Source organism: Aphelocoma coerulescens, chromosome 2, assembly GCF_041296385.1.
Source record: "Aphelocoma coerulescens isolate FSJ_1873_10779 chromosome 2, UR_Acoe_1.0, whole genome shotgun sequence".
Taxonomy (NCBI): Eukaryota; Metazoa; Chordata; class Aves; order Passeriformes; family Corvidae; genus Aphelocoma; species Aphelocoma coerulescens.
The window spans coordinates 38,343,750-38,369,498 of record NC_091015.1 but is presented as its reverse complement, the minus strand read 5'-3'; the positions used below and the strand labels follow the sequence as shown (position 1 = coordinate 38,369,498).

General features: G+C 39.5%; 1 protein-coding gene across 1 annotated transcript in view; it reads right to left on the bottom strand.

The window, feature by feature from the left end:
* Positions 1-25,749, bottom strand: part of BZW2 (basic leucine zipper and W2 domains 2) — a 57,692-nt gene that overhangs the window by 7,534 nt on the left and 24,409 nt on the right. The window contains exons 3-10 of the mRNA XM_069007066.1: positions 23,259-23,435; positions 22,212-22,315; positions 19,035-19,100; positions 12,364-12,499; positions 8,361-8,470; positions 6,367-6,537; positions 5,790-5,936; positions 1,064-1,202 (exon numbers count right to left, since the gene is read on the bottom strand). Coding sequence (XP_068863167.1) covers positions 1,064-1,202; positions 5,790-5,936; positions 6,367-6,537; positions 8,361-8,470; positions 12,364-12,499; positions 19,035-19,100; positions 22,212-22,315; positions 23,259-23,435 — 1,050 coding nt within the window. The remainder of the gene's footprint in view (positions 1-1,063; positions 1,203-5,789; positions 5,937-6,366; positions 6,538-8,360; positions 8,471-12,363; positions 12,500-19,034; positions 19,101-22,211; positions 22,316-23,258; positions 23,436-25,749) is intronic.

Below are 25,749 nucleotides of genomic sequence, written 5' to 3'. Positions count from 1 at the left end.
TACAGGAATGAATCTACAAAAATTCTGAAGTCAATCCTACACAAGACTATTTCTGGTGTAACCATCACTTACGCTCTGAGTGCAGAGCAATTACGCCTCTCATTCATCATGTCCGAAGCAAATGTTCTTTTCCAAAGAAAATTGAATCAAGTGATTGCTGCAGCTTGCAGCTTCAAGCTTTTCTACAGTCATTAATAGTATTTACAAATTGTAGAATTTGAGGGCAGAAGGACAAGGTGCATTGCTTTTCATTTATCATTGAGGCCACACTATACTGACAGAAGGATAGAAATAAATCCACAATTCACTTCCTTCTTCCTTCTGAAACCATGAAATTATTTTAACAGTTGGAACTCATTTGCCTTGAACATGTACCTGGATTCAACCGGGTGAACAAAGATCAACATTAGGTTTCTACTCCTGCTGATTTTTCTCCTCTAACTATTTATAGCAAGAACGTCACAACAAACTGTTTCGCACCCACCCATCACATGCAGTGAAAGACCATTAGTCTCTATGACAACCTGATCAGAATAAACTTGTGAAGAAGTCAATTTCACAATAAAAATTAAATCCATCAAAACTATAGTACCTGCAAAAAATTGGCAGGGAAAGAATAATAAGGAAAGCTCCTTCTGGCAGGGAGTGAGTCAAAAAAACCCCAACTCCAAACTCCTCAAAAATCTTCCTGCTAAGAGGGTTTGCACTTTCAAGGCTTCTTAAAACCAAGCTCTGATATACTTTTGAAATCTGTCAGAAATTTATAGAAATGTCTCCCTAGAACTGGTTTTCTACAAGGACTAAACTGCACTTGAACTGAATGGACAGTACTTGATCCTACTCATGCTTCTTGAACATGGGATGAAAGCAACAGAGGGAGAGAAGGGATTGTTTTGACTTTCTCTGCAGTCACACACTCCTTTGAACTATCAAAGCACAAAGTTTTCAAAACTTCAATGCCAATACAGCCTTCTCATAAGCACTACCTGGTGAAACATCATAGGTGAGTGGCTGGCACTGAGAATCCAAGAACAGAATACAACAGTGAATTATACACATTTACCTTTGTAAAAGAGTACCACTATCTTCTGAAAGGCTTTCATGAAGTGGATGTTGTCATAACAGTACTCCTGTACCTTCTGGAGAAGGATCAACTCTGACTGGCCTTGAGTGCTGAACACAGCAAGCAGGGGGGCATATTGCTGAAAGGAAGAGAGGGCAAAAAACAAAATGCATGTCAGTACACTTAAAATAAAAATAAACTTTTTAGAATAAACATCATGAATTTCATCCCTGAAAATGTTTCACTGAAACCTTAGATTTACTTGCATCCTGCATTTTCTTAAACACATACAATGCATATACACAAATATCCATGATCTTTTGTAGCATGTCCTGCATGCTGTAAACTAAAATTCAGTACCACTTAGTTACTGAATTCTGTAAAATCAATTTACAAAGCCCACAGTCCAGCAGTACTGCTGTCATACATTTCACAAGGCAGCATTCTGTTCATTCAGGAATGATACTTTACAGATGTTCATAATGTAAGACATCCCAGGATGAAATACATGAAAAAAATATCTCTAGCTTCACAGGGGTTTTAGAAGTCCCAGGAAACTGAAATAAAGTAAATTATTCCAAGTTAACTGTGATCAGCTGTCCTTATTTTTTCTCATTACCACGATCAAGAGTACCATGACACCCTTTTCTCTGGTAAACAGCAACATTTTCCAAGCACAGTATTAACTGCTAATGTTACTCTGACAAGACAGTAGTGGTACATTTCATTATCTTTTCCTAGAGTTGATTAATATAATAAAAAACAAAGCAAAAACTTATTGTTATGCAATTTTCCCCTCCTATTTCAGATCTTAAAACTAAAAAATTACACTGAAGGACCATATCTTTCCTTAAAAGCTAGTGTTTATGTCCATATCTCTCAAATTTCCTGTCATCTTAGCCTGTGATGAGTCCAGCTAAGACTGCAATCTTAAATTTAAGCTAATATTAAGAGCATTTTTCAGAGATGAAGTCAAATTACCTTTGATCTTCAGAAACCCTAGCCAAATATACATTGTATGTTACTATTTCATCTGCTCTTACACTAAACAGCTCAGCCTTTCTTCCTAGTTTTCAGTAACCCCCAGTTTGGCATTCTCCAGCTGCATTTGCAATGGCCTGATACCACAGAGTTCTGGTCTGAGTGACCAGGGCTGCTGCTGGTCTTGGTCAGGTGACAAACCACCCATCACCCACGGCCCTGATAGGCATGTTGAAAAGTACATGAACCTCAGCACCTCTCTGCAAGGGGCTAAACCCTGATGGTTTTACCAATATGATCCATGGAAATAACTACTAAAATACATGAAAATCAACTGAAATTTGAAAGGTTGTCCCAAAATGTGTTTTGTAATAATTATCAGCTATTTCAGAAAAAGACAGCACAAAACCACAATAGTAACGAGCAGCTCAGCAGGCTGATGCTACTTAGCACTTTTAGAAGAAACTCCCTTAAAATGGCTAGGTATAGCTAACACCAGAGGCCAAGTTTTTCCACTTCTGGCAGGTGTAGCCACATCTTTAGAAACAATGTCAGTGCTTTGGTAAGAGCACTGAAAAACCTGTGCAGGCTGTGAGTAGCTCTTTTTCCCTTTTTAGCCCTTGTAGCATGGAGCTGGTATCTAGGCAAGTTGCAGGGAGGCAGGGCAATATACAGTGCAGTTGGTTTATTTAACAGCCTCAGCAGAACTCACCCCCATCCATATGTTTGTGAAGTGCTGCTGTCTACAAACATTAAGTAACTAACAAAAATCCTATGTTTTCAGTTTGGAAGTAAATTATCTTCATTTTGCCACATCTGACTTTATTCCCTTCGCATTCCTCCCTCACTTCTCAACTGGTACAGGCTCACAGTTACGAGTTTCACAAATGTCTAACTGACTAAGGAACCTTCTTCTGAAAGGTGGCTGAGCAAGTGGCATTATTTTTCCATTTGCATCATGTTAGGGAGCAGGGGGTCAGCACCCACACTGCTGTGAAGCTCTCCAGAGCCTTGCCTCCAGTGAGAATTGTCTGGAAGATTCTCCCCACCCATGGAGAACATCTCTTCTCCGCATTGGAGGTGGCCTAGGCACTAAGCCCCAGTGTCACAGTGAGGTTACTGGGACGATGAGGAGCTTATTCTGTGAGATTCAGGGTTGAACAGCTTGCCCTGTCTCCTCCTGAGGTCAGCTCCTGCTGGTCCTGCCATATGGATGGCACACATGACTTTTACTGCACTGCCCGAGTATTCTGGTTCATGGCTGCCTGCCTCATCCTTGTCATTAGGTAGCCACCCATCCTTTTTAAGATCTGTAAACTAGATCAATACTCTGTATTTTGACACATCTTTCCAGGGGTGCCTTGTGTACACCTTACTGAAAGAATCTGGTAAGTTAGAGACTGGTACTCAGATGTCAAAGCTCTGGCAATGTGCTTTGTAAAAGTTACCTGTCAGCTAGAGCCATACAAGAATAAATCCCACCATCTGACATGTCACACATCAAGTATGTATTGATACACATCCCAATCACACCACCAGGTCAAAGCAACTCCCTGACTGTTTCCTGGCACATTGAGACAGAGGAGGGCGCAGAACTAAGCTCTCTATCACCCTAACACTGCTAATCCAGTTTCTGGAGCTGGCTCATACACTGAGGTAGCTGAGAGCCCAAAGAGAAGGATCCAAGATCTGTCTCTACCTGTCCAAAGAGGAAGGATGGGAAAAATGCTGTTTCATTTTTGAGCACTGAACTGTAAAGAAGCAGCTATCAAAGCCTGAATTTCTATTTCTATTGCTTCTATTAAAATCTTACCTCTAAGTGCAAATAGCAAATACCCCATACAAATTTGTCCTCTTTTAGAAAGTGTATGTAGCTAGAAAGATGCCTATCTTATATAGGCAAAATGCCTTACCTAATTTCAGTGGGGATATATACATAGCTGATGGCTTGGATCAGTGAGATACATAAGACTAAACATCCAGTCCACAGTATTTGTACAAAGCCAGCTATGTTTCTCTTTTCCCAGTGTTCAAATATTCAATAAAGTGTTTGTTAATTTGCCCTGCAGTACTAGACAATAAATCTAAATGGATACTTTGTTACAACTCAAAGAGAGATAATCAAATTTTACATCAAAAGAACAAGAAAAACAATGTCTCGCCCCCCTCTGGAAACTATCTTGTCTTTCTACTGCTATTTGAGCCACTTGAGAAAACTTGAAGGCATTCAGTCTTACCATCAAAGACTACACAATATCCCAAGCAACTGCATTTCTAGGATTACTGACTGGGAAACGGAATTCAGACAAAAGGACAGCAGCAGTAGGAGCTAAACCAACATGGGAACACCCAACCATGGAGAGACATCCAATATGAAGAAAGATCTATTTTACCATAAAAAATAAAGCCCAGATTGCTTCTGTTCCAAGGCAAACCTCTGAAGCCCAGGCTACGAGTTAGTATTCTTCTAGTCATAAGTTACCTGTTTCAAAGGACTAAGTCTGCTGAAAAGCCCCTGCCTCTGGTCTCAGATCCAGTGTCTTGAACTGCACAATTACTTCAGGAATACCAATGATGGCAGTGATTTGATGCCTCTGCACTGGTTTGGGGTTTCTTTTCTATCCCAAGGTCTTGAGAGTTTTGTACCAACATGCAATGGTGGTACTGCAGTATGGCGGCCTGTCTTCCTATGTATTCAGTTCCCTCATCCTCAAGGGCACTAGCTGGATCAGAGAGTAGCCACACTGTATGTACACACAGTCCCAAGCCAGCTCCTGGCTTATCACTTGACAAGTCGCTGAGTGTGGATGCTAGCAAGGGCTAGCAGAGGAATCTTCCTGTGAAACTTTTTTCTCATAAGAAAGCAGTGAGAGAAATTCAGCTTCTCACAGCTTCTCTGTGAAAGCTTTCATTCTCATGAGAACTGTATGGACAACAGTTTGTAAAAATGTAAACCATTTCTACACCTGCAGGTTGTTGTGAGAACAGTGGAATTGTTTTCAGTTTTGTGAGAATAATTGGAAATGGGTGTCTTACTGCTCAACCTATCACCTCGGCAGGTGGTGGGCCAATAGGCCAATCATGTGATTTCTCTTGTGTGAACCATGCTATAAAGGTTATGGGTGATTAAACGAGGTCACTTCGGCCATACCTTGCAACCTGGACTTGTGTGGTGATTCGCCGCTCTCTGGGGAATAACAGCGACAGCTGAGTATCCAGCTGCCACAGCCAACATCGGCAATAACCGATCCCCAGATTCTGGCCTCACATCCTGCCTGGATCTAACCAGCTCTCTGCAAAGCCAGCGCAGGTGCCCCACCATGCTCCCAAAATGCCTTTGCTTCTGGCAAAGACATTGCAAAGGCAGTTCCTGCAGGCTTACTAGTCCGATTTACTAGTCAGGTCTGAACAGGCTGAGTCCCAGCACTTGCTTAGCCCCATCCCCAGTGCAAGGAGCCTCTCAGGACCTGGCACCCTGGGAAAGCACAAGGGGGAGGTGCTCAGGCTGGGACCACCTTGGATTGCCCTGGCTCTCTGCACTGTGGGGCTCAGGGCACTCAATGATCTGAACTATCTCAGTTTTGCATCCATTTGCCTGATGTCAGACTATACAAAACACTTGGTATGCTCAGCATCAGCCTTCAAAAATTTAAATCTCCTGGATTTAAACAGGTAAAAACTTGACAGCCAAAGAATTTATTCTGTGAATTCACAGCTTTCTTCTCCTCTTCACCCATGCACACACCTTTAGATGTTTGAGGGCCTGCTCTGCAACCAGCTCTTCTTTCTTGTTCCATTCCACAGCATTCATGACACAGGTCCACAGGAGACCAATCACTGCTGGCTCTGGCAGCTCATTTCTTTTCATTTCCTCTTTCACATAAAGCACTACCTGGAGAAGGAAAAAAGGAAGATTTCCAATGAACCAGAAACTATGCTGACTTTCCAAATACTTGTAGTCATTTACAACTAACACCACAGTGCAGAAGTATTAAGAAACAGAATTAGAACAAGAATAATAAAAAGGAAGTATTTGGCATGTTTTTATTTAGAGACATTACTATAACTTGACTACAGGTTTTGTCCCTCCCCCCCAACCTAACATTTTATGCAATTAAAGGAAATACGTTCTCAAGCATAAATGAAGGAAACGCCCCCCACACCCCACAGACATCTGCACTTGTAAATCCAGATGATATTTGGTTGCTTTAGTCTTAAACACAGAGCAAAAAACAGAAGAAATCTATTGCTCTCTACCAAATGTTGATTTAAGCCTTTGATTATGATTATATAAACAGAAAGTTGTAAAAAACCACTTTTACCTCCTTAATTGGGCATTCCTGAGACAGACGTTCTTGTAGTTCTTTTTGAAGTTCTTTACGAGTCCCCAGTGACTGCTGAACTCTGAGGAAATCTGAGAGTTCTTTTAGACCTGCTTCAGTAAAATACTTGGCAAAATGGTCCACATTCTGCCGGTTGGCTGGAAATAGTTCCTAAAAAGACAGGAATGCTCTCTGTTAAATAACCAACTTTGACTCTTGACAGAATGGAAAGAACACTTTTTAAGAATAAACAGTGGGAATAACCTGTTACTTCACTTAAAACGCTGCTTGTATCCACACTGGAAAAGTCAACACTTCATTGATATAGCAGTGTTTCACTGTAATGGAGGGAAAAAATGATGTCCAGTTATGGAAATAAGCTAGCATCCACTCCATGTGAAGTGCATGTACTTATGAATAGCTATGAGCTGAACACATTGCTCAAAACAGTCCTCACACATTGCTCAAAACACTTTTTCTAGATTCCAAGAGTCTTGTAGGGAAAGTAGAAAGGAATAGATGGCAAAGCCATTACAGGCAAAGCACATTTATCACGCCCTCCCACCACATCTACACATTTATCTCTTAATAAAAATACATTCAACAATACATAAGTGGCCCAGGCACCCTGGCCTACCATTAATGCATCATTTAACAAAAATCACAAAATCCACTATGTACAGTTAACATTAATTCCTGTGGGCATTTCTAGTTTAAAGACACTGTCAATTTATGAAAGTCCAGCTACTTAGAAAAGTTAAAATTATTCTTAAAAACTACTACAGTAGTTTTAAATGCCCCATCTTGGAAAGCATTCAATGGCATTTGCTTACCATCCATTCTTGGTGTCTTAACAATGATCTGTGGGATGGATAGCACTTGTTTTTAACAAAGAAGCTAGAGACTCTCCATCTGTTTACTTACTGACTAATGAGATTAAGAAGAAATTTTCATGAAGGCATCTTTGCTAGGCCACATCATCTGATACTTTACAGTTGTTTAATAGAGCAGAGTAATGAGAGCCAACAGCTGAAAGTTTAAGTCAGTCAAGCTTGAAATACAAATAAGATGCAGTTTTCTTCCCCCCCTGCACCGCCCCCCATAAACAGTGTAATTCGCCCATTTCCCAGCCTAATGGCAAATTATTTACAACTTGGACACTTAAAATCAAGTACAAATTGAAGAGATGGAGGGGCGTGGGAGGCTGCTTCACTTTTGAAAGATACTTGCTTAATTATACATTATTGAGGTAGAAACAGAAAACACTGCTGAGTCTCCAGGCAGTGTGACACAGGATGTGTATTTGACTGGATTATCACAGCAGCAATCTTTATGACGATTAGAAAACCCCAAATGATCTTCAGAAAGACACTGGGAAAAAAAGGCACATGAAATTGCTACATATTCATATATTCTCTGAATACCTTGCTACAAATTCAGAACACAGGTTTTGAGTCCTAAGGCTGAAAGCCTTCCTGCACTGCACCTACTAGGTCTGCTGTCACCACTGCAGGACCATTTATGCTACCTAGACAGCTACTGCTGCAGAAAGTTGCTTACTAGTCATTCACTACACTACACACTTCAGAAACTTACATTCTAATCATAACTACTTATAGTTTATATATTACTTACAAAAGGAAAACATTTTAAGAAATAGAGCTTTTCATGCCCATTTGCTGGTATGTTTTGTTAGCAGTGGTTAGGAAAAAAACCCATTTACTTAATTCCCAAGCCCCATATATACAGTCTCTCAGAAGGCATCTGACTACAGGAAAAATAAGAGACAGAATGTAAAAACATGTGATTCTTAATATTCCTGAACCTGTATCAATGCTACAGCCATAACAATATTGCTATGTTTCAAAACATTTTAGAAATGCTAACAGAGTCTGAGGGGGAGTTAACATGCTTACAGCAAACTACCATCTGTATTTCATTTCCTTCTTTTTCCCTGGGAGAGATAAGGATTATTGAAAATATACTGTACTTACTAGTAATCTCTTATCGAGGTTGGCTTTTCTTAAAGCAGAGGTAACGGAATTGGCATCTTTCTCTGCCATCCATGCTTTAAAAAGCTTTACAGCGAAGGAGGCTGCAATCCCTGTTAGAGAATAGCACAAAACATGTTTCAGCAATTTTCAACATGAATTAGAGTTGACTGTAAGAAGTACAAGGTTACAAAAAAGTTACAAGACTATGGAATGAAAATACATTTATGACAACAGAAACAAACACATAGAGCTGAAACATGTATGTTTTTCTTTACTGCAAAAGTAGTTTTCTGAATTATGCTAGATTGTTTGAAAATCTTTTCATTTGGTATTGCCCATCTCCATTCAGTTGTTCAAAGATTTTCTTTGCAATTATTTTTCCTACATTCACAATTCACAGACTGAGAACAATGCAAAAGGAAAAATTATGCATTAAATCAATAGGAAACAAAGGCACAAAACAATAAAGGATAATCAGGAATAAGAACTAAAAAATGTATCTTCAAATGTTTTTTAGCAAATCCTGGAGTAAGGTTAAATAAATTTGCAACTTCAAGGTGACTGACTGTACTATATCCTCCTAAGAGGCATTTAGTAGCCAGTAGTACCAGGCACAAATACTATTTTAAAGTGAAAAAATTCTTTCCTTGAGGCACAACTTAGTATTTTGTGTATTAAATCAAACAAACTCTACCTCCACTAGCTGTGGATTTCCCATGGGAGTTAATGACCCATTAAACCCACACCTCCTATTTCCTAGAGCTGCACCACCACCACAACTGCTCCAGATTCTCCACTGCAAGCAGCAAGTGCAAGGAGCTGAAGGAAGCTGAAAGGTCTCAGAGCTGCAGCTCACCCTTGAGGAAAGTCACCTCTTGGTCAGTTATGTTTCTCCATACTACACCCATACCAACATCAGGGCTACTGAAGGCAGTGATAATGGTAATGCATATTGAAAAGCATGGTCCTATGCTACAGCTGGCCACTGGAGTTTTCTGTCTCACCCCCAGACAGCCCAGAAACTCTTAGAGCTAGAGGGAACCTACTGGTGAGAAGGAGCTTCATCACTCTTAGCCACTTTAGAGATAGATACTCATTATTTTTATTTCTGGAATACTTTGACTAAATGAGTCACCAAACAAGAACAGAAGAGACTATTCCCAGACCACTGTAAAGCTCATTGACAGTCTTTACAGATCTTGACTGTTATGGCAGTTTTGGCAAACTTATTTCAGGAGCTTAGTCGTAAGACACAATCCTTAGAGAAGTACTGTATGGAACGAGGGATGTACAATGCTATGCCAAGAGAGGCCTGCAAATACTTCTTTGGGCTTGTTTTACATGTTGGACATGATGCTGCAATCCTAACTGCTGCAAGCTGACTAATCAAGACTCACGAAGCCAGGTCAACCAGTAGGTGACTTAGGCATAACTTCCCCCTGCAAACACACTTCAGCATATCCATGTGCTTATGTGCTCAAAATTGAACGGAATGGTCACCAAGCATTGTCCCAATACACATATTCTAAACACTTTTTCTAGTTTTAGCTTAAAACAAGTAAGTTTTATGCCAGTATCAGTATTAGAGGGTGTGCTGGTTTTAGCTGGGGTAGAGTCATTTTTTTCACAGTGGCTGTATGGGGCTGTATTTTGGATTTATGCTGAACACAGGGTTGATAAAACAGATATGTTTTTGTTATTGCTGAGCAGGGCTTACAAAGAGCCAAGACCTTTTCTGCTTTTCCAACTGCCATGCTGGCAAGCAAGCTGGGAGGAGACACAGCCAGGACAGGTGACCCCAACTGACCACAGGGATATTCCAGACTGTATGACATCACACTTAGTATATGAAGTGGGGGGAAAAAGCATGAAGGAGGGAACACTTTAAGTGATGGCTTTTGTCTTCCTAAGTACCCGTTATGTGTGACGGGGCCCTGCTCTCCTGGTGACGGCTGAACACCTGCCCATGAACTAATTCCTTGTTTTGCTTTCCTTGTGTGTGCAACTTTTGCTTTCCCCATTAAACTGTCATTATCTCAACCCATGAGTTCTCCAGCTTTTACCCTTCTCATTCTCTCATTGATCCTGCTGGTGTGGGAGTGAGTGAGTGGCTGTGTGGGGCTTGACTGCTGGCTGGAATTACACCACGACAGAGGGAGGCAGTTCTAGAGCTTCACTACCCACATACTTTCAAACTTCTGATTTAAAGTCCAAATTTATCACTGGCTTGTTCCTATACTCTTGCACGTGCTACCACTCTTTTCCTTTAAATAGCTCTTCTCTTTTTGTTTGCTTTTTTCCCCTCTTATTTGCAGTAAGTAATTTCAGCCATTTATTTTACTGAGTAACCCCATTAGGTGCTCTTTGCATTTGCACTACTTTGCCAGCACAGGGGACAAGAAGGGTACACTTAACCCTGACAAGATTCCACCACCACCAAGACCTTTCTCTGCCTCTACTACAAGTATGTCAGCAATCCACGAAAGACAATTTTGTTTTCCATCTATATATAAAAGTCAGAGTAATCTCCTGTCCACACAATCTACCCTCATTTTCAGCCATTTCCTAGCCAATGTTACAAGTCCCATGCTGATCAACAGCTCCCTCAGCTCACCCAATTGTTTCCTTGTGTATTTTAAACTCACCTGCCTGCAGCATTGTTTTTTTGTAAATCAAAGAAAGCTTTGAGTTTATTCATGTATGATCTGCTTGTTTTGCCTTGCTCCATTCCCCATTTTTCAATTATCTTTGCATCTTTAATTATTCTTGTATAAAATATCTACTCTGGGACACTGACTGAACAATCTTCCTCAAATGCTGTCACGGATGCATTTTTAGTATATATAAACCAAGAACCAAAAGTATATGTAAGCGCTGACAAAAGTTTAGGGCTCCTAGAAGCATAAGTTCATAATGCAAATAAGAATTATATTCTTAAAATGCTAAATGTAAGATGTAACAATTTACATGATTTTTAAAAATTTGGGTTTTCTGATGCTTCTTGTCTTCCCATAACTAGGAAGACTTTAATTTAAGCACATTGCAGACAATCACCCTAAAAACATGGATTAGTGCTTTTGTTTGAGATTTTTCCTTGTTTAATTCTGATTCCAAAAGCTGTGAGTGATGACAGAGCAAAGCTGCAGCTGTGGCTTTTATTTCTGCAGCACTTAGAAAACAAATGTAATGGCTAGCAATGGCTGCAAACGAGAACATGAAGTTAGAATAGCTTTTTTAAAATGAAAATTAGAATACATTTTAGCTAATATATAACTCTTTAACAAAACCAAAAAAGTCATGAAACTGCTCAACACTACCAGTACATTTGCAATCATGCCAGGATAGTCATGCCAGAACTACCAGAGAAAGAAATAGTTAAGCAAGCAGTTGGAAAATCAGGACTCCAAGGTAAATGGCTATAAATATATAACAAAAATCCTTAAAAAATTAATCTCAAAAGGCTTAAGGCTGAAAGAACTCATTTATTCATCATATAATAAACACAGATTCATGAGAAATTGTATCAGTCACTGATCACTACCAGTGTGAAGGCAAAATGAGGGATTAATTTAGTTTTCTTCTGCAGTATCCCATTGGCTTGCATGGGATCTTTGTCCCACTTCTCACCCATGAGGTATTAGCAACACTTGAAGGAATGCCAGCACATATCTCTCAGGAATACATATGCATCACACTTTTATAGTGCCACAATAATACATACATTCTACAATTCTGCATACACAAGTATGACTTCCAAAAAACCCTAAATCTTTTGGGGTTTGTTTTTGTTTTGTGGCTTTTTTCTGTCTGACTGGCCTCTTACTAGATTTCACAAAGTATGTTGGGCACTGCTGTCCGTAAATGCTTCTGCTTTAAAATACTGATTTCTGTTGTACAGTCACAAGTTTACAACTTTCATTTTATTGCAACATATATAATATGTTGCAATAAAATACATCTCCTATGAAAGAGCTAAGATAAGAAAAAAGATATGGAAAATTACCTTCTTTGACTATATTGTCAGTGAAGAGGCTTGTTAAAATTGTAGCAGGAAGAGTCCCATTGGCTAGCAGGATGCCAGAAAGCATTGCCAGTTTTGTCTGCTCCGTCTCAGTAAAGGCTTTAAGAAACAACAGGAGCTGTGGGCCAGACAAGGGAAAAAAAAAATATATTTGAGGCATACGTAGACAAAAGGTAGAAATCAATATTAACAGTTTAATTTCTTATTTCTTGAGAAGTCTCACTACAACTTAGAGCAATCACATCAAAATCTATCCAGAAGCATGACAGTGTCATTTCATTGATCCCTTGTAATTTCACTTTCTCTAAGAACACAAGCCAGTACCTGAAGGGAGCCTACAAAAAAGATAGAGACTATTTACAAGAGCAGGTACTGACAGGGAAAGGGTGAATGGCTTCAAACTGAAAGAAAGTAGGGTTAGATGAGGTATTAGAAAGAAATCCTTTATTGTGAGAATGGCAAGGCTTTGGGATAGGTTGCCCAGAGAAGTTGTGGATATCCTACCCCTGGCAGTGTTCAAGGCCAGGTTGGATGGAGCTCTGAGCCACCTGGGTGTCCCTTCCCATGGCAGGGGGTTTGGAGCTAGATGGTCTTTAAAGTCCCTTCCAACACAAAGCATTCTATGATTCTGTGGGGAATATGGCCTTAGATATAAAGGACCTGCCTTCTCCAAATATATATATGTATTACGTAAAGATAAGAGTACTTGCCACAGGCTTGAGACACACAGAAATTACAGGATCACAGACGGGATCCTGCCTATTCACATCTTCAGACTTCCAGCTAAGCCACACAGAGTTGCAATTTGATTTCTAGCTCTCAAAAACTACTGCTCATGCAAACAATAAAAGGATGGGAAAGTCTCCTGTTTTTCTTTTAGGGAAGGGAACACATCACAATTACAATAGATTTTTTACTGGCTAAAATACGAAATATATTTCAAGTTCAGAAGTTCTTGATAAAGCTGACAAAGGATAGACAGGAACACAGGCTGATTTAAGACCTTGCCATTCCCAGGACTAATTACAAGAGAAAACAAATAGCTTGAGAAAAAATTACAAATCTCATCTTGGAAGATCAGAACTACACATACACCTTTTAATTCTAAAAATGGCAATTAAGTCTATTTTTAAAATCTTAATTTCGTGCTAAAATTATTGACTTGAGAGCATACTGATGAAGTAAATTATGCCCTTTTTCCTTTACATCAGAAAAAAAAGTCATGCACAATCAGATTTTGTCAATGTCATTACTGTTAACAATACTGTTTTCTTAATGTGTTGTTAGTGATCACAATATGGGTGATGGGAAAAAAAGAGATGAGACAATAAAGGACAGCTTCATTCAATGCAAAAAGCTGCTGATTCCATCAGATGTTAGCTTACAAACCTACCATCACCACAGAAGGGGAAAAAAAAAAAGTACTGCAGATACAAATTTCTGGAGTTAAAAAGAACTCTCATATTCTTCTTCATAAGAAAGAAGAAATGGCACCCCTCCAAAAGGGTGTCACGACCTTCTGCTGTAAGGACACCCTTTTTTCTTTTTTAAATGAGCAACAGATGGAATTAAAACAACACAGCTTGTTTTGATAGAAAATTCTCACCAGGTTTCCACATTAAGGGTATTTCTTAATTACCAGATTCTACCCATACCAAGGGACAGAATGTTACACACGTCCCTGTCCTTGCTTGTTACCATGGACAGTGAGAGATCTCTGAGATATCTAAGCAGCTTATCAACAACTGTAAAGCTTTCTGAATGCAGTGATATTTTAAAAATCCAAGTAATTAATGAAATTATTAAATCTCATGCAGTGTTTTATGAATAGTTCTTCTCTGCATTAGTGAACAGAACTGAAAAAAACCTCATTCATACGGTAGTACTTACGTAATAACATCAGCTTTAAATTACAGCTTACACAGGCCTGAATGACTCAGCCACAGACAAATCACTCGGAATTTTATTCAGTGGGCTTCAGCCAAATACTGCAACATACACTTTTAGCTTAAAAGAACAATTATGAAACTACAAGATCTCAAGGTGTAATTTTATTTCAGCAAATTGTGAACCCAACCACAAAATGTATGAAAATTTGGGATGCAGAAGAATGGAATTATTATTTCTAAATATATGAATGAGAAACAAATGGTGTGCTGTATTTCCAAATGCAGCAACTAACTGGTGTGTATAATGGTGCAAGCAGAGGAACTCCAGGGTCATATTATATGGAAGACCCAGAACATTTTTACAGAATTTTAATATAACCCTAGTGTAAACTGGAAGCCTGTGGATTTAAAGCTTTCTTTATACAAGCTTTATCAATAATACTGTACTAAAATGAGATCTGCACAAGAAAAAAAAATCAGAATTAGACCTCTTTACTGGAAGTACTGAGACTGATAATAAAGAGGAAACAGCTTCAGATTCCTGTGTACCCCACTTAAGTCTTTTTTCTTTTGCTTCTACATAAGCGATAGATGAGGATTTTGATTAGAAAGTGGTCACACCGACCACTTTAACATGACAGACCAGGTTCTGACATACTTCTGAGCTGTAACCTCCATTAGGTTTTATCAGTAATGTGTAGATCATGAACAGTTATACATATTCATGTCAAATCTGAGCCAGGAAAGCAAGAATCCAGCTGCAAAGCCGAACTTAAAGCTGCAGTCCAAGATGGAGATGGATTCTATGAGAAGGATACCCAAAAATTTATCAACTCTAATTTTGAGAAATCTGTATTTGTTCAAATGTTTTAGAAGATCTGAAATCACACGTCTATGGAGTTTGAAGCCTTGTCTTCTTGCCCTTACTCTGAAACACTCTCCTTGCAAGTCTCTTAGCATGAATGTGGTTTCTGGTGCTCTTGAACTGCACTTCCCTGCAGCATGTTTTGAACAGAACCCTCATCTTATACACACCCCTCACTACTTAAAGCACTGTTGATGCTACTAGCCTAATTTTTATTTTACTAATATTTTTCAAAAGAAGCTCAAACTTGTCCTTTTCTGCTGTTTAAGGATACTATTCTATACTTTCCAGATATTGTGAAACAATATTTAGGGGGAGACTGGGTGACAGGAAAACCCAAAAACCTTTCATAAACCCATTTTAAAAACATGAAAAAGAACAAAATATTCAGTTCAAAGATGCTGTTTCAGATTTTTATTTCTGATTAATTTAAGCACTCTCCTTTTACCATCACAATTAAAAACCTCAGCAAGGAAGTCACAAAATGTCCAAGACACTTCAGAATAGTTCCCAACCACCCACAGAACGTTCTCCAGGCTGATACTTCCCTGCTGTTAGCCAAGCACAGACATTACTGCTTTTGTTAGACACAAACTGATTCCAGGAATGAAAAGGGTAGCTCTGGCTCACAATTTTGTATTGCTATGATATCTATAAGAACTCCCATCTATTTAAACAGAAATTCAGAATACCTAATAAGCACAAGACCAGACCTAATGGGATGTTCCATGCTATTTTTATCATTAAAGTCTTTTAAGTACAAATTCTGGGCATAGAAGATACACACAAGTAAACACATGCATGCAACATTAAAAAGCACACAAGAAAAACAAGGGCTTCTCATCACCTGCTGTGATCTGGAAATCTTAAATGGTGAAAATCAAGGAACTCTATCCACACAGGGAGTGTGGCGTCTTTTTATGTCCTCATTATCTGAACTGGTCTGTTGCTGACAGTCTGTCACATCTGCAGACAGCACTGAATTGTCAGCAATGGAGAAGGCAGCTAATAGAGCAACAGATATCTGCTGAGTCTTGACTTTAAGCTGATTTAAAACATCTCTTCTTACTCCCCATTTGATCTCAGAATGTTATTGTCCTCTTATTTCCTAGTTCCTAGCTTAATTTATGGTTCTTTCATCAGGAAAATAGGAACACAAATAACAGACATCACAACATCTCCCAGTACTTGAGACGTCCTCTCATGACTCAGTAATATTTACCACTGTTAAGACAAAAAATAAATTTATCTGTATCCCAATTTCGATATTAAAAAGTTGATCTAGAAAATCACTTAAACATGCAAACACACTAAACAGACAGTAATTGCATTCTTCATCCTCAGAAGTACATATGTAGAGAAAGATGAACACAAGTTTGGAACTTAAAATTTTACTGAAATTATTGCAACATGTCATGGGCCTATGCCAATACACTGGGCCATGTTCCTATGAACTTAAGCTGCCTACACCAAACACGGCAAGTGAGCAGTGCATCTAAACATCTTTGTCTTCTGTTTAAATTGCTTGCACAAAATAATTTAGATGTAAAACTTTAGATATATGGTTTGCTTACGCCATTAGAAAAATGAGTAACTGGAAATTCTGAGGAGAGACTTAGGAAATAAAACAACTGAAAGCTAGAAGCAGAGAAAAAGGGGAAAGATGGTAGAAAATAATGTCCCAATGACAAAGTTGCGATCTAGAAGACAAAAAGCAAATACTTGTGGAAATACTGCTATCTAAGATAATCTCTCTTGAAAGAAAAGTCCCACTGACACCATCTGCTTCTTTAGCATGGAACTGCTGGTACTGCTTTGTTTCTTTTGGCATGCCTTTTTCTGTGAGAAGAGCTAATTTTCCCCCAAGTGCTCTATCTGCCTAATGAGTTTGCCAGAAACACCACTTTCACTGCTGGGACAGTGACCCATGAAAACATCAACGAGTAATTCTCATACATACCTAACCACTGGCTATGGCAGTTAACACCTTCTGGAAATACAAATGTATCTATCTTCTGGCCCTCCACGGGCAGCTACTCCTGTATCAGTTACAGCACGAAGGGATTAAAGGATTAAGTAGTTAAAAACCCTGCAGCCTCCTAAGTGAGAAACAGCCACTTTGTGGGTTCACACAAGCAGGGGGAGGGAGAAGGTAAGCAAAAGGCACCTTCAAGTAGTCCTCAGGGGTTTTAAGGGCAGTGGCAGTGGAGGTGCAATACACAGTCACAAACACTCTCACAACCACCTTCCTAGTTTCTAGGTCTCTAATAAACTGGATTAACTGAGGAAGAGGATACACCTGGCATCCCCAGAAGCCACACCAAGATTCATACCAGCACCATGGGTGACAACGGAAGGGCAGTTGGAAAGATTTCCCCATGGCCTGGGACCACTGTGCAAACTTCATCTCATGATTTGTCATACAAAATGTAGTCTGACACTGAAAACTATCCAAAAGCATGTACATAAAATTGAGGTTTGCAGTCTGCAAGATGAACAAGCCTGCTCTGATCCCATGCTGGCATGGCTAAGATGTTTCCAATGGCTTTCAATGAGTAGCTTGGCTCTAGTCACACCACACCTCAAATGGCAGCTTTCTCTCAAGCTGGCATGTGGCTAAACTTTGTATCAGAGGCACTTGTTCCTTAACTAAGTTAAATTATTATGTGTTAACCAGTCTCATCCTGTCACTAAGAGTGCAAAGTGAATTTTTGGAAACTTAAGAGGATGCAAAGCCAAGCACGTTACCGAAATGAGCGGAGGCAGCTTGCATTGACATGGCATTTGCTTAATATGCTGAGCACGCTCTGAAACTTGAATGCTGTGAGTCAGCGCTTCTCATGTCAGTGATTATAGTAATTAACAGCAGGAACATTAGATTTGTGTGGGGATAGAGGTAAATTTAGGTCTTTAGAATGATGTACTGAGTAATCAGCATCAGTTGATAGGCATGCTGGCCACAAGTGTAAAAATAATTTCCTGTATGAGCAAGAATGTATAAATCAGAGCCAAATTAATTCAGCTACAAGAAGCGGTGGTGAGGTATCAAGCTCCAAATGTGCCCTCATTTGACCCTTGCAGCAACCTTTCTAATGTTTAAATAATAAGGAAACACACTTTTATGTTTAACAAACATGATACTTTAGTCACAGACAGGTTTTACCAGTACCAGCATGCCTGTTAAGTTACAGGACAGTACAGCGTTTATTACTTATTCAGGCCGTTAGAAAAAGATGTTTATATCTGGTACTAGGAACTCAAAATAGACAAAATAAATGTGTATTTTGTTTTTCAAACATTTTTACCTTGGTTTCTCCTGTCTCCTTAGAATTCAGCATCACAAAACAAAATAGTATCCACAAATAGCCACTACAGTCTAACAGGCAAATCCTGAGCACTCTGCCACTGGTGAAGACTTTCTCTTACACATTATCTGTGGCCTCAAATACAAAACCACTTGTGGTTAGGGTTCATTCCACAGTGCAGGAGGGATTTAATACTCATACATCAAGAGATATTCTGTATAGCAGATTTGCATTTATTTTTTGAAAAAAACCACAGAGAGATGTTCCATTTGCAGGACAGTAATACCACTTCTCATTAAGAGGTATATCCCAAAGCATATCAAAGTTCTGCACAAAAAAGTCTGGAATAAGAAGGTGAGTTTGATCAGAGCAACCAAAGGAATCATTAATTCAGAAATACTCTACATCAAGCGCTTCCTGCAGTATTCCCATAGAGCTGAACTTGCAGAATAACGCTGCCTCCTGTAGATTCTATCCTCTTTTCCAGTAGAGCTAAATAAAATACCTAACAGCACCACATTCATACATGTACAATTATACTAGATACAGAGTAAAAAACATTAGCATTCCAGTAAAGACTGCCATCAACATTACCTTTTTGATTTCATCTTCAAATGCTTTCTCCAGATATTTGTATCTCCTGATAAGTTTATTGAAGACCTAAAGATAAACACAGATTAACTTAAAAAGTATAACAATTGCAGCCATCTTTCTTTACAAAAAAAAAAAGCAAAGGGAAATAAGCAGCTTCAAGAATGGTATTTCTGTAGTGTTGTCTGCCTCACAGAGAGCACAAAACACCCTTCTCTCAATTTTGTGATTCTTGCTTCATAGAGCAATGCTTGAATTGGAGAATTTATAGCAGTTTGAATCTTTTCATATTTCTCAAAATTTTTTCCCTACTCTACTTTTCACCCTATCCATAGATAAAAGCAAGGGAGAGGAAGAGGAGGAGGAGGAGTGTAACTTGGCACCCTTCCCCTAGTAATGCACCCCTGGAGAAGCTCTCAGCTGTAGGCTGAGGCAGTGGGGCAGTCAGCATGCTTCAGTAGATGCAATATCTTGGCAAATCAACTAACAGAAATGTTTACAACAAAACACGCTACTGTCAGAGAAAGAGGAAGAACATTTGCCAAAGCTTCTACAACAATTATGATTTTGGAACCACTTGTTCTCCAGTTTTGACCATTTGTTTCCCATCATGCGACCACAGATTATGAAAGCAGAAGCAGCCCAGGTGCAGAGTTCACTCAAGGTGAAGAAGGAAGAGGTAAGAAATTAAATAAACAAATCACTGCTTGCACTGCTGTACAAAGGCACACAGCATATGACTCACTGTCACAGGTAAAAAGGTTTATGTGGGGAACAAATGACATTTTTGCCACACTGGATGGGGGAGGAAGGAAAATTAGGTTTAGAAAGCTTCAATTCACTTTCCAGAATATAAGATACATCCAAACATCCTAACTGGTAGTATTTTGGCTCAGAAAAACTGGAAAAACCAAGTTGTGGCCGTGATGAGAGGTAGAGACACAGAATCCTCAGAAAAGAAGATGAAAATGTAAGCTTCTTGTTAATTCCAAAAAGAATTCCGTGTATTTTTTTAAGTCTCTGTAAATGACAGAAGTATGACTTCATATGCAAATAATCTGCCAAAATATCAATACTAACTTCAGTCTTTTTACCTGAAGACTCTTCACTTTTAATTGTTTCTGTGACTAAATCCACAAAAAAAAGCCACGGTACTGGTTCATTTGGGAGACAGAGTAAGAAATTACCTTCTAGGAATCTTCTAGATAGGAAAAGGTCTAAATACTATTTTAGACTAACTCCACATTTTCATAATATAGTAAGAACTCTATTTTTCATTATGCATTAAAAAAAATGGCAAGGTCAATAAAAGGACACATCTCTTCAGGCATTAAATAACAAAATGTTGATTTATTTTGGTTTGAAGTGCAGAGAATACATTGAAAATTCTACTCCTTCAAATCCTGAAGCGAAGCCTTCCTTTCCATTTTTCAATATGCAATCTTTTACTTTAAATTGCTCCTTGGAGGACTGGCTCTGTCAATTTTTGTTCAAAAGATTATTAAAATATTAAAATTCAAGAAGACAGAATCAATGCCTTTACCGATAACAGAGATTTTCCTGAAGCAGAATACCCTGTTTTTAAGAGATGATAAAGCTGACACACAAGAAGTACTGACTCCCTTTCCAGAAATAAGTATATTTCACTGATTTAGATTATTAAAGATATTTTTTAAAGGAGCTTTCTGCTATTAAGCAAACATTTTTTACCAATGCATATTTTGATGCCAGCACTCTTTAAATCAACTATGCACCTTTCCAGCAATTTATCACCCTAGACACCTTAGCAGGGACAGCAGCTTCTATGCTTTTAGTTGCTGTCTTCAGCACTGCAGTAATAAGTAGCAATTTAAAAAGATAAATACATGCTTAATTAACAATACAGTTTTGACATATGGGAGTTGCAAGGGTACTGCATTTTTATGCAATCCTACTGGTATCCAGAATTGCACGGTGGCTTTGAACTTTCCATAGAATTCTTACTGTACTGTCTCATATAATTATTATCTTCCATTAATGAGTTATGCAAAGTTAGCTTCTTTTCAAGAATGTGTTAGGGTTCATGGGTTTTTTGTAATAATTTCACATAGGCCTATTTATGCAAGCCTTATTCCTGCAGGAAGAAATTATACATCACATACATAGAAGAAATGAAAGCTCTTGAAATATATGCCCAACTCCTAACTAGTTATGCAACTAAAGGTTGGAGGCGTGAGCTTTCTATTTTTTGTCATTCATATACTTCATAGAATTGTTTAGGTTGGAAAATACCTTTAAGACCATAGAGTCCAACTGTTAACCCAGCAGTGCCAAGTGCCACTAAACCATGTCCCTAGGCTACCACATCTACAGATCTCTTAAATATCTCCAAGAATGGTGACTCCACCATTTCCCTAGGCAGCCTACTACAATGTTTGACAACTCTTCCAGTGAATAAATTTTTCCTAATATCCACCTAAACCTCAACGGGCACAACCTGAGGCCATGTCCTCTTATCCTGTCACTTGTTACGTGGGAGAAGAGACCGACTCCTATGTGGCTGCAGCCTCCTATCAGGCAGTTGTAGAGAGCAATAAGGTATCCCCTGAGCCTCCTTTCCTCCGGGCTAAACACCCCCAGCTCCCATAGCTGCTGCTCACAGGACTTGTGCTCCAGACCTTCTCCAGCTCCACTGTCCTTCTCTGGACACCCTCCAGCACCTCAATGTCTTTCTTGTAGTGAGGGCCCCAAAACTGAACACAGGATTCAAGGTGTGGCCTCACTACTGCTGAGTACAGGGAAATGAACACTGTCCTGGTCCTGCTGGCCACACCTTTGCTTATAAAAGCCAAACTTCTGATACAGTTCATGTGTTTCTCAAAATGTGGTCATATTCCAGTCTGCACACAGAAAAGGTCAACAAAAATAAAAAGGGTGGTGTCTAGAAGTAGACTCAACCAATGGCAGACTGTGATAAGCAAGACTGCTTTTTGTAAACAAAGCATTACCAATTGTGATCAGATTATTTTAGCCATCCTATTTTCTTACCTAAAATGTATAGGTTAGTGCAGATTAATGATTAACTGGATTTTCAACTGGTCTGTAGCTAGCCTACTGCAGCCTAGACAGTCTGCAGATGTTCTTCTGTAATCTCTTTTGACACATAAATGGAAAACAGTAATCAGCTATGCTTTTACTGACCTGAGCATAATTTCGGATGGCATCATGATCTTCATCTGCAAAAAATACACAGTGGTTGGTCATCTTGGTCTTGTCATTGTCATCTATGCGTGTGCCTCCAGGAGCTATAAGAAAGGAGAAAAAAAAAAGGTAAGGAATGATTTCTACTTTAAAGAATGTAAGATTTAAAAAGTCTAATAAGTCTTACGTTAATATCACTGAGGCAAAAGGCCAAGGAAAGAGTTAGCAGGGGAGAGGGAGAAACAAGGGAGAGGAGAGAGGGAGAGACAGACCAAGCTTTACTAAGCTGTGGTGGTACCTGACAGAAGGGACACTTGGCTGATATGCTGCACCATAGATCACACAGTCCTCACAGGACTGAGTGATTCAGTTCACCCTAAGGAATCTCAGCTGGTCTTGAGAGCACTGAGAGTGATCAAATAAGTATGGGTTGGAGCACAACCCTTACATATTATTTTAACTCTTACTTTAGCTGTTGTTTCCTGCATTACCTCAAGTCTTACATCATTTCTTCTCACCAAAGAGCAGGAAGCAGGAATCAAAGCAACGTGGCCAGTAAAAGGAGCTAACTTACTCAAAATGAAGAGGAAAGTGAAAAGCATGTTTTTGCCAAAAGCTGCCACTGATGCCTTGTAGAAATGTCCCCATGGACATCCACAAAGCACACCTCATTACCCTTCACTTCTCTCAGCTAGCTTTTGTTGCAACATCTACAAAGCAAGATTTGCAGCAGCGCTTAACCTGGAGTCTGTATTATACCTTTTTATGCTAATAAATCCCTCTGTTTCCCCTAGTTAGCATCTCTCTCATTCCCTTTGCTATTGCCATTATATGCTGGTTTAGCTCAGACTGAAGGCTTCTCAGAGCAGTATCCAGCAAATACCGAGGTGTTACTGCACGACAAACAACAAACAGTGCTATGATATGAGATGCAAACAGTGAAACTGTAATACAGGTTATAATTTCCACTGTAGAGGATGACAGCATCTTAAAAGAAGCAAGCAAGGCTGATTGCCAAAATTCTCTGTCAGATACTCTGCAGGTTACCTAACATGCTGCCAGCTACCAAAATATCAAAGAGTGTGTCAGCATAGCGGCGATAATCAAGTCGTGAGCCTGCTGCATCCAGAAACTTGGCTATAGCCTCCAGGTCATTCCCAGCTTCATTGAGGCCTTGGACAATTGTATCCCTGAAGACTGTGGGTTCAAATTTCTCCTTTTCATCTGAAACAGAGAGAAAGAAGGAGGAGAGAGACAGAGTGTCAATTTTTAAACTCATTAAAATCCTGTCTCAGTCAGCAATTGAAAGGACTGTGGCACTTAATACATTCTTCTCATTCTGGTCAACACATCAAAAGTTTGTTTGGCCTGTATCATTTCTGGAAATTCTGCAGTTCTGCAGAAATTCTGCAACACCAAAGCACACACAAACATATGTGAATAAATAAATAGAGGAAAAGCAACTACTGGAATTGTTTTCAAAATTCATACTCTTCTCTTGCTGAAGATACTATCCCATGTGTGTAGCACTGTGCACTGCTAAATCTGAGAGCAGAACAAAGGCAATACCAAGCTATGCATACATAATGTCATTGTATGAACATTTTGTTTTTCATCTCTTGCTATTTTTCTTTTAGCAACTATGGTGACATAGCTAAAACGTTTCAAAAAAACAAGTCTTCAGGAAAAAAGGAGATTGAGGTATTAATAAAACTAGTTTTTGAATAAACATTTAAGACAAGGCAACGCAATGTAACCAAGAATTTTTCTTCTATATTCACAGACCTAAGCAGCATTAGGAACACAGAAACACAGCACTCACACTGCATTTTCTACAGCTGTCCCTTACTGAATTCGATTAAGGCACAGCCCGACCCCCAGACACAATGTCCCTGTGTCAAGGTCATTAGTCACAAGAGACATAATTGCAACCTCCAGATAACTCTTATGTAGGTTCACCCATACCTCTTGCTGCCTTTTTGCACACGCAGTTAACAGCTTACCATGGCCACTTGAAGCTTCTTAAGAAAACAGGCCCTGGCTTTATATAAGGGCACAAATGAAATAGCTGTTAGTGTTAAAATAACTGAACTTCACAAACAAAATTGCAAGCTGTTCTGTGCACTCAAAACCCAGGTTTGTTATCACCTGCTGACACAAACATTGATACAAGTTCTTGAAAAACCAAAAATATCATATCCAGAGGAACAATCCAGAGATTTTTATTTATTAAGATAAATGAGGACTGGTTAAATTTCTGTCTAAACATGTGCTAATCCAGTCTGAAACATGCCAGCTGCAACTCTTGCAGGCTTTTTGTGACAAGAGGTTCTGGCCTTTATGCATCCTCTGGCTGCAGGCTTCTGTTCCCTGCTACTCATAGTGCAGCTTTTCATCCCAGGCCTTGCTTCTTAACAGCCTCTCTTCCCTAATGTCTTCCCTCCTGCCATGGTACTTTAATGGCAATTAAATAACTATTTCACAGAAAATTCCTACTTTTGATAGCTTTTCTAGTTCTCATACAGAAAAGTTTTCTCTCTCCTCTGCTGCATGTACCCAGGGTGCACTTGTTCTACTATCTTTAGTACATCACTTGCACATTCTCCTCCACTTCCAATGCATGCCCTTCCTCCATAGCAATTGTACCAGGAAGGCATAAAGCAGTCCCTTCCACTCAGTGTCCCAGGCCACTGGGAAGCTCAGGTGACTAGTCAGCTTGTCCTTCCAATGAGCCTGGCAGCTGCAGTTCAAGGGCTGTCTCTCAAGCACTAAGCACTGGAAAACGGCAGCATCCCCTTATTTTCCAGAAATCCCCTGCTAAGCCTAGCTTTTAGTGACTTATTGTGTCTACTACTCATCTCCACAGGATTGCTTCCCCATCTCCCAAACCTGACCTCCTCAGACCAAAACTGAGACAACTCCACGGACGCCCATACATATGCTCAGGAAACCATCTGCTCCCAGCTCTGGATCATCCTGAAGTGATGCACACAACTATAATGACAAACTAGATTCTCCACTACCACACTCCCACAACCCAATACAACAGTCAATATGCCCCTTGTCTGGACTGCAAATGATTTCTTCCCAGGCTTGTACTTTGCACCAGACCTTGGAGACGTTCAGGCTCCCAGCCGTGTTACGCCGACTTCGGCTGTGATGAAAACCCAGAGTCTGTGTTCTGAGGAACCACCCCTCCTATCTGCAGGGCACGGCCATCAGGGACAAAACAGAGGGTTGAAAGCGGGATTGAAGAACGTGCCTTTGCTCTGGGCAAATGCCTATAGAGAAGCACACTACTGGAATCCTATCCAAGCCACCAGACCTGTTACCAAATACTCAGTTGCAGCTCTCCTCAAACCTGACGTACAAAAACCAACCCAAAACAAGGAACAAAACAGCCAACCAATCCACAAACAAGCCAGTCTTTTACTGAAAAAGTACTTCAGTATGTGTACTTCAGGCAGTTTTATTTGTGCACAAGAAACACAGTTCCACCCATAGACAAGCATCTAAGTATAATTATTCTCTTTTGGAT